The sequence below is a fragment of the Amblyomma americanum genome, chromosome 3 (genome assembly GCF_052857255.1).
Source record: "Amblyomma americanum isolate KBUSLIRL-KWMA chromosome 3, ASM5285725v1, whole genome shotgun sequence".
NCBI classification, from domain to species: Eukaryota; Metazoa; Arthropoda; class Arachnida; order Ixodida; family Ixodidae; genus Amblyomma; species Amblyomma americanum.
Genome location: NC_135499.1, coordinates 191,029,124 through 191,043,512, shown reverse-complemented (window position 1 = coordinate 191,043,512; position 14,389 = coordinate 191,029,124). Strand labels below are relative to the sequence as shown.

General features: G+C 46.1%; 1 protein-coding gene across 1 annotated transcript in view; it reads left to right on the top strand.

Moving 5' to 3' along the window:
* Positions 1–14,389, top strand: part of LOC144125707 (venom factor-like) — an 88,896-nt gene that overhangs the window by 51,224 nt on the left and 23,283 nt on the right. Inside the window, exons 26-31 of the mRNA XM_077659339.1 lie at positions 4,455–4,532; positions 5,689–5,863; positions 7,562–7,728; positions 9,781–9,939; positions 13,203–13,313; positions 14,287–14,344. Of these exons, the coding sequence (XP_077515465.1) occupies positions 4,455–4,532; positions 5,689–5,863; positions 7,562–7,728; positions 9,781–9,939; positions 13,203–13,313; positions 14,287–14,344 (748 nt within the window). The remainder of the gene's footprint in view (positions 1–4,454; positions 4,533–5,688; positions 5,864–7,561; positions 7,729–9,780; positions 9,940–13,202; positions 13,314–14,286; positions 14,345–14,389) is intronic.

Here is a 14,389-nt window from a genome sequence, read left to right as displayed (position 1 = left end):
CGTAACGAGGTCTGGAAGCTAAAGTTAGAACTTATATTTAAACGTGCTGGTACAAGATGATATACTGCCTGAGTGCCAGGCACAGGGCTGGGCATATTATGCTTTCCTTAGACGGTTTCAGCTGTGATACGACTTTTGTAGCTTTGGTCACGACGTAGAGCGTTCGCACTAAAATAAAATTTGGACGAAACACTACGCGCTATCTCTTAAACACCAAACCAGCTGTGTAGGTGGCAAATCATAAAAAACACACGCTTTTCGCTACATTAGTGTACCCTAAAGTCTTTACTATATGTTGTCAGCGACGACTTCTTTGCTCATGGGCGATATAATGGTTCTCGTTTTGACACCAGAAAGCCCTTCCACAGCAACTGCTGGTGATGAGTGCCGCCATTTATAAAGACGTGTGCAGATCACAGCACTCGTGTTAAGCCATCTGGAAGACTCCTCACCAGCTTAAAACAATGATAATACGAGCAATACGAATCGCAGATCTCTCGCAACTTGCCTGTGGGAATGTCTCATAGCACCTTACGTGCCTCATTATCCCTTCAGACCCCTGGTTGGTAACAGTACTCATGCAATCGTGTGTCTACTGCCGCAGGACGGCGCACTGTGATGCAGCGAGTGTCTGCATACACGTAAAGCCAGGCATAGCATAATATGTCATGGTATAGAATTTGCGAGAGGGTGGTAATTATCGCAATTAAGCTTAATAAGAGGTACAAACTGAAGGTGGCACAAGCTGACGCGCTATTGTTGCAGCCATGATGACCCGATCGTCGAAAGCGTCTTTGAAGACGTGGAATCGGCAATGGGCAAAGTGAAAACACAGAAGATTTTGCTGATGGGCGCATTAATGCCAGGGAAGGCGAGAAGCCTAGGCAGTGGGCGAATATGACAAAGGATCCAGGAATAGCAGGGGGCGTTACGTGTAGAGTTCGCCGAGAGAAATCATCTTTCGGATCATGAATACCTTCTTCAGCATACGAGAGAACATAAAGTTTACGTGTAATAGCCCCAACGATGAGACAAATATAAAATAGACTTCATACTGTGCGCTTACCCTAGTATCATGAAAGAAACAGGAGTCCTCGGAAAGGTGCATTGTAGGGATAATAGGAAGGTAAGTTTTAGAACTTGCCTAGACTTGAAGACGGAACAGAAGAAACTAGTGAGGTGGAAGCCAATTAAAGAGTTTGCGGTGTGGGGAAAGTAAAGATGTTCAGGATCTCGCTGCAGAACAGATATTAGGCTTTAACTGCGGACGACGACCTTAATGTTCAAGCAATTAACTATAACCTCACAGCTATCGTTACTAAGAGTATAGTAGAAGTAGGCGGTAGGGTGGCTAGAAAGAATAACGGATAACGGGAAGAACGGATAAAGGATAAAAGAAAGAATGGAGGTAGCCTAAAAGCCGTGAAGAGGAATCTAGGCACAGGCCTACGTCTGGTCCCCGCACTGCGCATGTGATATTGAAAAGTTGGAATCCATTCAAAATAAACCAGTGAATTTTGTTTGTCATTGTTTCGACCGTAACTTTTCCCCTTCGTCGCTTGCAAAGGAATTATCGCTCCAGCCATTAAAGTACTGTGTGTGCAGGACCGCATTGTCCGATTGCACAGGATCGTCCATTAACTACTGTGATCCATTGCAGCCCCTGTCACTTTCATTACTCATTCCTTGCGTAGAACACGACGCAGTGACCCGCTGAACATTGTACTTTTTCGTGCTTTTTAGACTGTTTTAAGTACTCTTGGTTTTCTCATGTCGACTGAAATTTGGAAAACCTTTATGGTTCCTTGTACAGTATTCCTCCTGAAGAGTTTGCCAGTACATTGCCTTTACATTGCCAGTACCTAATAACATGTTCTTCTTTGTTTTTGCATTTATAACGACTCTTGCAGCACATCTCACCAAAGACAGCAGCCTCTGTGAATAAATAAATCACATGTGCGCGTTATGCGACAAAGAGGGAAATGTCATTTGCAATATTAAAAATGTAGTTAAAATAGCCGAATAGTTCATAAATCTATACCGTAGCCAAAGAAATCAGGACGTAAATGAGATGTGTAGTATTACACAACAACCGAACATCTCACCACTAACGAAAGAGGGAGTAAAAAAGCCTTAAGAAGAATGCAGATGAAGAAAGCTGCTTGTAAGGATGAGGTTGTGTCAGAAAAAGTAGCCACCCTGTATACGCAAAGCTTTATGACTTTAAGAGTACCTGAAGCGTGGAAGAACGCTAATATTATCTGAATGCATCAGAACGGGGGCGTCAATGACTTGAAACATTTACGTACTGATCAGCTTAGTGGCCTTGCCAACAAGACATTTAGCAAGCTAATCGCTAATAGAGTTGGGACACTTTTAGGTTTCAGTGAAGCAAATGACAACAACTGGTGATGAGAGTTAATAGAGAATACCTTTGTAATCTGATATTCGCTAATGACATTGCCTTGCTAAGTCACTCAGGGGAGGAAATTCAGAGCATGATCTTTGACTTAAACAGGCAGAGAAGAATGGTGGGTGTAAAATTAATATGCAGAAAACCAAAGTTATGTTAAACAGTCTCGAAAAGGAACAGCAGTTTATGATTGGTAGCGAGGCGGTGGAAGAGGTAAGAAAATACATTGACTTGGGGCAGTGTGATTGCAAATCCAGATCACAAGAGTTAAATTTCCAGAATAATAAGAATGGTGTAGAGTGCATTTGGCAGGTTCTCTCGGATCATGAATGACAGACAGTATAGCGATTATTCTCAAGAGTAAAATATATAACAGTTCTATCTTACAGCTACTTACCAACGGAGCAGAATTGTGGAGGCTAACGAAAGGGTCATCTTTAATGGGCTTGGCCAGGTCATGTGACGCGAAGGCAAGATAACATATGGGCGTTGTAGGCAACGGAATGAATTCAAAGGGAGGGTTAGCGGAGCATGCGGCCGAAGAAAGTAAAGTGGGCGAATGAGACTAGGCAATTTGCGTAGATATGGTGGCTGCAAGTGACACAGGACAGGATTAGTTAGAAAATTATGGGAGAGGTTTTTGTCCTGCAGTGGGTGTAGATAGGCTGCTGCGGATGACGACAATTTTCGTCACTATGCGCACTCAGGTGAATGTGGATGGACTGAAATGCTATTTAAAAATACTGTGGTTTAGCTCTGGTTAAACCTGGAGTGACGAAGCAGCTACAGCTGACCGTGTGGAACTTGCTCTGTCGAATTTCAAAGTCAGTCTCTCGCCGCTCCGTTTCGATTGCGTTCCTTCTTCATCTTTCTCCCACCTGACACGGCGCATGCGCACAGCTGTTGCAGCTGGGTTTCGCCGGCGCACCGCGCCGCCGGCAGCAGCAGCTGCGCCGCACCACGTGGCCAACCACGTGACCTGGGGTGGCCACGGTGGCCACGCTGAAGGCTCGTAGAGGTGGCGTACTGTAACTACCACTACAAAGACTGTGACAAACAGGGTACCAGCACTTGTAACACTTGTTAGCATGCGACAGTAGGAGCACCTGGAAGCGGAGTGGATTCTAACAGAAGGGAAGCAGCAGTGGGTGACAGAAAGTTAGGTAGGCGGATGAGATTAAGTTGGCGGGTAAGGTTGGCACAGTCGGCAGAGGTGAAGGTTAATCGAAGTGATATGGGAGTGGGCTTTGTCCTGCAGCGGACGTAGTCAGGATGGTGATGATGATCACGATTACGATGAAAGCCAAATAATAAATTCGACTGTATCGTTCTGTCACTTTGTGTCAGAATGCGGAAGGGCCGAGATGGCTTCACTGTAAAATTTTAAATTGCTCGCGTTAAACATGCGAAAATTGCTTTTCGTCAACAAACGCGTGGCGGCTTATGCGGATTTGTTTAATCTGCATTTTTGTCTTTCAGCAGTTGCACAGCCAGTGCGGTACGTCTTGCCATGATAATGAGCTATTTTGTTTGCTCTTAGAAGTGCAAGGCGTTGATAATAAACCGCAAGTTGACAATAAAGCCAAAGTTTAGGATCATCAAAGTGTAGCCTTAAATGCGATTAAGATTTCGAGCCCTCAGTTCTCATCGCAAAACGTCGTTGGAGGGATGAGGGACTAAAAGAACATGCAAGAAAACAGGAACAGGACTCCCAATAAAATTTATTCCGAAACAAAGAAAATAAATCAAGGAAACATAGGCGGGCACCTGCGCACTTAGAACAGTCATAAAAGACCAAAAATAATAATAAACACCTTAATAATTGCTTGAAAACGAAAAACATTGTCATGCCAAATTATGCAGGATAGACAACATGCAACCAAAATGAGTTCTTTTGGTGCGAGTGAGGCCGGTGGCCAACAGCAGCTGCCCCACTTCATCTTTTTGATGCGAAATACCTTCGCGATATTTCTTGATTCAAGTGTTTACATCCTGCGGAAAAAGGCTTAGCATTGTATGATACTTTTCTATTTCACTCCAGGGCGGTGTGAATGGACCGGTTCCACTGACCGCGTACACCCTTCTCACCCTGCAAGAATGCGATCGAGAAGGCGTTCAGGTGATGGCTCCTTTCTGAACCCCGTAGTATATTATAGCGCAGAGTGGTCTGTGTTTTATTACTACTTTGGAAGCAAGCTAGCCGACAGAAAGACAAATAGGTTTGCTGGCAAGTGAATAGGGTTCCATGTAAGCTCCTTTATGGGGAAGAAAAGGATAAATCGCTCGATTTTTAAGGCAAATTTGAAATTGGGAGCTAGTACAAGTACTGCTCGTTCGGCGCATATAATTGTCTTAATTTAGTGTGGACGCTACTTGTGGGGGGTGTTTTCGGCTCAACCTAAGGAAATATCTGAAGAAATAAGAAGATTTTAGCCTATCTGTTTGTTCTATGACACCTGCTTCACTAAAAATTAAGATTTCATTAAAAAAATATGTTGAAAGTAATTCTACCAGAAATTGGTTGTAGTATTACTGTGATTTTCCCTCTTTGCGAGCGAGGATAACGCAAGGCCAATGTCTATTCCGAAGACAACGGACAACGATCACACGGATAATGCACAGACATACGGACAACGAAGCGAGTTATGAAAAAAAATTATAATAGGTGTAGCGTTAAGAGACCAGAAGAAGGCAGAGTGGGTGAGGGAACGGACGCGGGTTAATGACATCCCATTCAAAATCAAGCGGAAGAAAATAGCTGGGGCAGGGCATGTGGAGTGAAGGCAAGGTAACCGCTGGTCCTTAACTGTAACGGTGTGGGTTCCAAGAGAAGGCAAACGCCGCAGGGGCCGTCAGAAAGTTATGTGGGCGGATGAGATCAAGAAGTTTGCGGGGATACGGTGGCCGTAACTGGCAATGGACAGGGTTAATTGGGGAGACATGGGAGAGGAATTTGCCCTGCAGTGTTCGTAGTCAGGCTGATAATAACGGTAATTGCGTAGTTAAGGCTGACGCTCAAGAGAGAAATGAAAGAGCTTCTTGCTAGCAAAGGCAACGAAGGTAAACTTCAATTGGACGTTTTTGACACAAAATATCTTAGGATAAATGAAAGGGAATGCGCAAAGGAGCACACATGCGAAACTCCAGCCGGAAAGTCGCTTCACGGCGCCTAGGCGTCCCGAGGCCTAGGCGCCTACGTTGGTATACGGTGAGCTATCGTGGAAGAACACTCGGCGGTTCCTTCGTTTAAAGTGGAGTCGGTCATATCATTGCAGATGGCCGGCCTGACAGAGTCCTTCGCAAAAGCAACAGGGTTCATCGAGGGACAGCTGAATCCAAACACTTCGCCCTACGTGCTCTCGCTGGCAGCGTACGCGCTCTCCTTGGGCAAAAGCACTTCAAAGAACGACACCCTGCGCCGGCTCGGCGGCATTTTCCAGAGAGGGAATGGTAAAGGGCCCTCAGGGGTGTTTTATATATGTATAAGGCTTGGAGAGAAATTTTTGTAAGTTTTTGATCTTGTGTATCATTATACTTTTAAAAGATAAGTTGTTCATGCCGTTCCAAATCACTACACTGATATTATAAATATATGGTTAAGTTCAGAGTGATCGCAAACTGAATTTTGGGGATTTTTGTTCCTCGCAGCGGGCAGCCTAGTGTCCATGGTGCCCGATTATGGTACTGCGGTGTTAGAATTGTTGTGTAATACTTTTATCAAGATTACCTCAGTCTGCGGACGAGCTCGTTTTTATATATCCCCATGCTGGCAACCACGATGTGTGAGTGCGATAGTGCCCTCTCTCTTGAATAAGTGATTAACTCAAACTTGACGTACTCATAGCCGCCAGGCAACAATTAAACATCCGTAGTGCACAGTAACATTTACTTCAGCTTCCACACCGAAACTGTTACGGCACGGCTGCGTCTTGTGGGCGACAGTTTAGCCTTGTTAGCGCTTTACCAAAAGACGCATATACGGCTGTGGTGCCATTTGTGATGAAGTCACAGAGCACTTTAACGAAGGTAAGAGGGAAGCACTGCTTTCAGTTTAAGTATACTCTGAAGGTAGCGTAAAATATAATAAAACGTCGCCAACAAATAGGAATGAATGAACACTGTACCCACTTTACGAAGATGGGGTCACGTGGTAATTAAGACACACGAAAATAGCAAAGTTTAATCACAAGATCTCGCATCAGTTTCTTTTACGCGGTTTTCAGTGCCCCAGAGAAATCAAAAATCCGTTTTTTCAAGATTAGAGAGTTGGTTTCTGACATTATGAGATAAGTTTTCTTTCATTAATGCGGAACCATTACTTGGCTTTGTAGGCGAGGTCGTGTCCTCTAAATGTGTCGGCAGCGAGGATGATGATAATGTGAGGGCGATAGGATGATTAGGTAATTAATTAAAGCCAAAAAGTAAAAACGTCGCAATAGCGTGGATGTTGATATAGCGAGTGGACTGGAAAACAACCATGGTCGACAAAATAGTGAAAACATAGGCAAAGTAGTGTAAATATAGTTTGAAATGAATTGAAATGTGTTTAATGAGTGATAATTAATATAACAATAAAGTTTGACATGCAGTAATTAGTTAATCAATTAGAAGCAAAATTCGTAGGACGGCTGAATGGGCTGGACGGGGATATAGTAGGTGGACGGGAAAGCCACAATGGGGGCCAAATTTGAAAAACCAGAATGTAGGTGCTGAAAGGGGGATTTAATTGCAGTAACTGTGCGACCGTTTTTGTGAAATGCTCCTTAGAGGAGAAAAAGGAGCAAAGAGAGGTGACGAGTTATCCTCAAAGCACATACTTTCGCAATCCTCCACGTAAGAAGACTCAAGAGCCCTCAGAATTTTTTCCACCGTAATCTCATGACGCTTTCTGGTCGGTTGGCGGCCCCTTTACGATTTACACAGACGAAATTCTGTTGTTCTTCATTGGCTGCAACACCGTAGTGCCACTGATAAGTCTTTACTCAGCCAGTCTCTACGTCGGAAAATAATCGAACGTCGTGATAATCTGCACCAGCGCCTGTGTCAACCGAATACTGACTGCTGTAACCTTTGCTTCTGTGCCTTATAGCTTTCACTCGGTGCTTCAAACGTTGCTGTCAGCTGTGTCCTCTGTCACTCAACACGCAGAAGGAGGGCTGTATGTGTCCGCCGGTTCCGAGCCACTGTCGGTGCAGGCCACGTCATACGCGCTCATGGCACTGCTCAATGCCGGCGAGAGTAGGGACGACATCACGGCCATGGTGCAATGGCTTAATCTGCGAATGAACCCCAGCGGGTCGTTGCGGTCCAGCCAGGTACGCACTCGTGGCTTTCCATTGTTAAACGGGAAATCACTCCTTCCTATATTTCTATGTTTTTACACCATGCTGGCGCCATGTTTCACAGCGTCAAATGTGTGGCTTCTACCTGCGCCTTCAGTGCGCGGATGAATGTTAACGAAGAAGAACGGACATCTAGAATGAGCAATAGTTGCAGGATCCGCTCAATCAGTCAGCATATTTCGGTGAAACAAGTCCAGCAAGTGATTAGCAGGAGGAAGCTACCCACTACAACTGTCCAGTTCGCAATGGACAGCGTTTACATACATGCCCCTTTATGGCAAGCAAGATGTGGCGGCATGCTTGTGCCCGCGTGTTTCATAGTTGTCATGTTGTTACTGTGCCGGTTGCATGGCGCGTTTCAACAATTTCTGAAAAGCCGGTATTGTTGCCACCTTCACAACAATTCTGCGTGTATTAGCAGGAGCGATTATGGCTGTTGCTTGATGTAAACTTAGACAGAATTTGGTTGATTCAAGACAACACCATTTTTGTGGTCCATGCGCCTGCTGGCATTCAACGTGGTGCGACGCCGTTTCACCTGGTATGGTAAGATACCGCTAAGTAGCTTGCCGACGTACCCATTATATATGTATGCATAGCCTGTCGGAGAGGCCGCGTGTAGTTTTCCCTTAGGACACCTTAGAATGTTTTGGTGGCCAAGAAAGCTGCAGCTTACGTCAACACAACTAGCGGCAAGCTTCTTAAGCTGCGCAGAGAGTGACAAGCTTGGATCTGTCAATTGGGCAATCAAAACTTGTATTTCCAAGGAAAACGAGCTTAGGGAAGAAATAAAGACTGCAGGGAGACTGGCAGGTTGATGCCCAGGAAGTCCACGCAAACATGGTCGAGAAGTGCTCGCTTTGAAGCACGATCTCCGTCACTTACTATAGCACTGTTGCGCGATCAAAAATCTAACTTCCCTGCAACATGAGGTCGCATTTGCCGCCTTTCACGCTAGAGTGTCTTTCAGAAGCAGTAAAAACCCTTCGGGCACTTTGTTGAAATATACGCGCGTGGCATAAACGTAATTAGGTTCTAGTATAAAAGGCGAACTTCCGCCTTTCAACTGCGTGCCCTTAACATTTAGACACTTCCTGTCAAGTTCGTGGGGGCATCGACAAGCTAGACTTTCATTTTCCCTGTACTCACTGCTTATATAAGCAAGGAAACGACGGCCTTGGGTCGTCTCGCAATTTACTTAATTTACTCTTTACAATACTTTGGAAAACCTCTAAAGTGCGAAGAAAAACTTCCGAAAAAAGAGCGTTAGCTTTTTTTGTTTTTCAAACTAATATAGCAAATAGCGAATTCGCCTAAAAGAGAGCACCTCCAAAGAACCGCAGCGGACCGAGAAATGAAAGACAACAGATGGCCTAAAAAACTTCACAATACTGAGCCACTTCCGACAAATCAATGTGTTATTATTGCGGAATCAATGGCCTCAGCACATGTGCCTGCCAAACCCGCAACTGTGCTAACGTGAAAGCTGCACTTTAAAATTCGTATTTCGTACAAAAATTGTGGAATCTATTTCTGTACATCTTTGAAAAATACCTCTTTCTCAAGTAGCGCACCAAAAAAATATTCATGTCAATCACATTCTGCGATAAACATATTTTATCAATGCCAAAACATTGAATTAGTACAGAACAAAATGAAAGAGATGTTGCAGTGGTTTTGTGCATGCAGCAGATTTGGGATGCGACGTCCACTTATGGGGACGCCACTAAAAGGCGCGGGAATGTAAAAATGTTTGCGTAATTTTACACATTTAGCTTCCAAATGGACTTTTGATCATTATTTATGCAATGCAACTTTTTTCTCTGACCACATAATAGGCTCCTGAAGGAACCTACCCCCAGTCACATTTTTGTGCTGGATCGACGAAAGTTGATTTTACCTATTCTATCGATTCTATTTTATCATAAAAACCGCGACAGTGCCAACAGCAAAACTGCAACTGTGTCTAGGTTCAAAGCACCTCTTTAACAACTACTTAACGCTTGTGGAATATCGTCTTCGCAGGATACCGTGGTGGCGCTTCAAGCCCTGTCCAAGTATGCCCTCTACGCACGAGACGCAGACATTGACCTGACCTGTGAAGTGACGTTGAGCGGGGACCGTAACTTTAACCGCACCCTTCGAATCAAGCGAGACAACGCCCAACAGCGCAACAGGATCGAGGTAGGTGCGCCCTAAGGATAGCGCCTTGAGCGCTACTGGCTGTGTCAGTAGCTGCCTATTTTCATTTGGGACGTCACCGAGAAGTGCAACGCGTTCTTATCATGTCGGTCTTTGCAAACGCCCTTGCCCTTCTATATCATTTTATCGCGGTAAGGTTTGGGGATGAGTTTCGAAAGAGGAAGATGTGGTCAGACGTTCGATTTTAACCTTTCTACGTAACGCCGGCTCTTTATCCGTCCGCTGGCTGCTTCTTTCCAACTAGTCTGTGCAGCGACATCGGAAACATCTTCGTAGCACAGACCCACCATGCTTTCTCAAGTTAATTAAATGCTCTGCTCTTAACTTCTGAGATGCGTCAGTGTCACTTCCACGAACCCAGAAGACATCAGTGTAGAACAATTTTAAACAGAAAAACTTGAGCGCGCTGAACTTAATAAGGAACTGAAAGTACTAGGTGGAAAGCTGTCCTTTCTTCTTTTCTCTTGCTTTCTTCAGTTACGTGTCAGGCACATGGGATTTGAGCATTCATACGTTGACATGTTACAGCGCAATGCTGCTGAGCGATTATGCGTCAGGTGGTATTTCAGTGCTTCTTTGTGTGCAGGGGTCCGACACAGACAAGAGCGAAACTACGAAACTCAAAATTGGAAGACACCTCATTGCTATTGGCCGTGACAATGTGAAAGCATAAGTACCTCGTTGCGAAATGACAGAGCACGACCACACATATCATGTACAAAAAAATGGTTTTTCCTACTCTACATATCCAATTGCCAACCGCGGCAGGTGGCAGGTCGCAGCTATCACTTCCTTGTACCAACCTTGGCAGATTTGCCACTTTCAAAGTGTGAAGTATGTGACACTACCGGCTTTTCGCCCCATGGGGGGCGTCTGTGGACTGTGAAACGCGAGAGCCTTCGCCATGATATTTTCGAGGAAGCTAACAATGAGCACAATGATACGATGCGAGCACTTCGTGGTGTCTTTGTTGAACACGCTTGACGTCCGACGTAAACTAAAGTTTATTGTACACCCTGCAAAACACTCCCAACTTCTCTTGCATGAAGTTATTCGCAGCCTAGGATTCGCCCCGGCAATAGATGGTTGATCTGGGACACGACGACGCCAAAGTTCACACATCTTCTCGAGGCTAGCCTCATGTTTCTCGGCGGTTTCGAGGGTGCGCCGTCGCCGGTGGCTTCCCGCGTCTGTTGTAGGTGCCGTTGCTTCGAAGCCATCTCTGTGCATCGGCTACTTCCCGTGTCTCTTGTAGGCGCCGTTGCTTCCAAGCCATCGCTGTGCATCGGCTACTTCCTACGTTTGTTGTAGGCACCGTTGCTTCCAAGCCATCGGTGTGCATCGACTACTTCCCGTGTCTCTTGTAGGCGCGTTGCTTCCAAGCCATCGCTGTGCATCGGCTACTTTCCGTGTCTCTTGTAGGCGCCGTTGCTTCCAAGCAATCGCTGTGCATGGGCTTCTTCCCACGTCTGTTGTAGGAACCGTTGATTCCAAGCCATCGCTGTGCATCGGCTACTTTCCGTGTCTCTTTTAGGCGCCGTTGCGTCCAAGTCATCGCTGTGCATCGGCTACTTCCCGTGTCTCTTGTAGGCGCCGTTGCTTCCAAGCCATCGCTGTGCATCGGCTACTTCCCGTGTCTCTTGTAGGCACCGTTGCGTCCAAGCCATTGGTGTGCATCGGCTACTTCCCGTGTCTCTTGTAGATGCCGTTGCTTCCAAGCCATCGCTGTGAATCGGCTACTTCCCGTGTCTCTTGTAGGCGCCGTTGCTACCAAGCCATCGGCTACTTCCCATGTCCCTTGTGGGCGCCGTTGCTTCCAAGCCATGGCTATGCATTGGCTACTTCCCGTGTCTCTTGTAGGCGCCCTTTATTCCAAGCCATGGCTATGCATTGGATACTTAACGTGTCTCTTGTAGGTGTCGTTGCTTCCAAGCCATCGCTGCGCATCGTCTACTTCCCACGTCTGTTGTAGGCAACGCTGCTTTCAAGCCATCGTTGTGCATCGGCTACTTCCCGTGTCTCTTGTTGGCGCCGTTGCTTCCAAGCCATCGGTGTGCATCAGCTACTTCCAGTGTCTCTTGTAGGCGCCGTTGCTTCCAAGCCATCGGTGTGCATCGGCTACTTCCCTTCTCTGTTGTAGGCACCGTCGCTTCCAAGCCATCGGTGTGCATCGGCTATTTCCCGTGTCTGTTGTAGGCGCCGTTGCTTCCAAGCCATCGCTGTGCATCGGCTACTTCCCACGTCTGTTGTAGGCACCGTTGCTCCCAACCCATGCCTTGCATCGGCTACTTCCCGTGTCTCTTGTAGGCGCCGTTGCTTCCAAGCCATCGCTGTGCATCGACTACTTCCCACGTCTGCTGTAGGCATCGTTGCTTCTAAGCCATCGGTGTGCATCGGCTACTTCCCACGTCTGTTGTAGGCACATTGCTCCCAAGCAATCGGCGTGCATCGGCTACTTCCCGCATCTATTGTAGGCGCCGCTGCTTTGCATCATCTTGCTTCGCTACGTAAGGGCAGCGGCTGCACGGCACTTTTTTGTCTTTTCTTTAAGGAGACCTCTTCTGTGGGTGGTGGCCCCTTGCGAGGCCCCATCTTGTATAACGCGAAGAGTGCTCCAAGTTCGGTAGGGCAGCGGAGCTACGTCCAGCAAACCAGCTCTGCGAGTGGGCGCCGGCGCGCAGGTGATCCGACCGACCGCCTGTGTGCATGTGAGTCACGCGGCCGGCATGCTGCCCATAAAAAATAGGAACAGGTAAAGCAGCCCTTCGTCGGCGCGTGCGTTGTCTGTTTCGGTCATCCGTGTTCTTAGCGCTGCTTTGCATATTCTATAATGAACAAACTAGCATAAATCGCCACCCTTTGTCAGTTCGTATTAAAACTACGCGCAATGAATGACTGTAGACGATTGCTTCGAACATCTGCAGCAGGCACCGGAAATAATTCCTCTTCCCCTAAGTTGTGCAGTTTGCGCGATGTACACCTGAGTGAAAATGAGTGGATATCAGGGACACCACATCACAAAATATTTTCAGCGTTGTGCCGTGCAGAAACACGCTGCTATTCCATGGAGCGTAAATATTTATTTATTTACAGTTAGTGCTGTCTCCAGTTTGTCTGGCATCGCAATATTGGTCCCATAGAACAAGAAAAAATAACATGTGCGTGCCAAGAGTTTATGACCTCGGGATGCCTGTCTCTATTTCTTCTTTTGATTCACAAACTGTTTTCTCGTGTCGTTTGCGCAGATTCCAGACAGCAATGACAAGATATTTGTCAATGTGAAAGGAACTGGAACGGCGACTATGTACGTTGTCACAAGCTACGAGTCCCCTGTCAGTGTGGACCTTTTGTGCAAGGTGGGGCACTGCTTAATGTTGTGCTGTTTATATCCCTACCCACACATCAGTATGCTGTGTGGCATGCCTGGAGTGTTATACGTGTGTTTTTGCTTGGATGAAAGGCACGCTGGTCTAGAACTCGTCTTTTGAGCTAATTTCTGTACCCCGATGAACGATGGGGACGTGATGAAATATGAGGCGAGTACTCTGGGACGTGGACTTTAAGACCTAGCTTATCAGCATGTTCTGTAGGCCTAGAAGTTTTGTTATCAGCTTCGAAAAAGAAACACCACAGTTGGTAACAAAAAATAGGCCATGGTCCGCGTCTCCTGCACTATTCTACTGACCAATCACAGCAGTAAAAGGAATCAGATTTTAACCTTGATTATATAGAGTGCGTCTTAAGAATAATATTCTCGAGCTTATTATTTCGTCGGGCGGTTAGCTTCTATTCGGGAAACAAGAAAATATTAAATAAGGCCTTAATTTTTTGTTTCCAAGAAATTCTGCATGCTTGTCCTCAACATGGACTTGCAGACTTGTGTTGCACTGCATACCTCATTGCGCGCTGTAACAGAAGACGCATCTCCAGAAACTGCACCACACGCCACTCTCAGAATCTCAGTAAGAACAGTTTCCGACAGGCACGTCATGTCGTCAACCGTGATCGCCCTTAGTACAGCAACAAAAGCGTCGTCTCATCGTCCAACGTTCAAACGGTGGGATGACCTTGAGTAGAGGCTTGGTGCTGGACGCTACGACTTCAACAGACTGTGTATTGCTCCCAAGAAAAAACCTTCGGTGCACTACAGTCGATAATATACGTCTCCATTCGGTTCGGAGAGTGGCAGAAACAAACGGAATTAACAGATGCTTGTAGCCAAATGCGTTCATGAAACCCCACATGCTTACAAGCCGTTATTCCGGGTTGTGAATGTACTTGCTTTTCGTTTTTTTTCTTTTGTGACGCTGTTTCACACGTTATTTGCAGTTTGATCTGAAGATAAACTTCACACAGCACAAGGTCAACGTGTCGAAAGCGTTGGAAGGTAAGGTATTCTATTTTCCCTTCTGAAAAACCTCAGAGAGTTTTG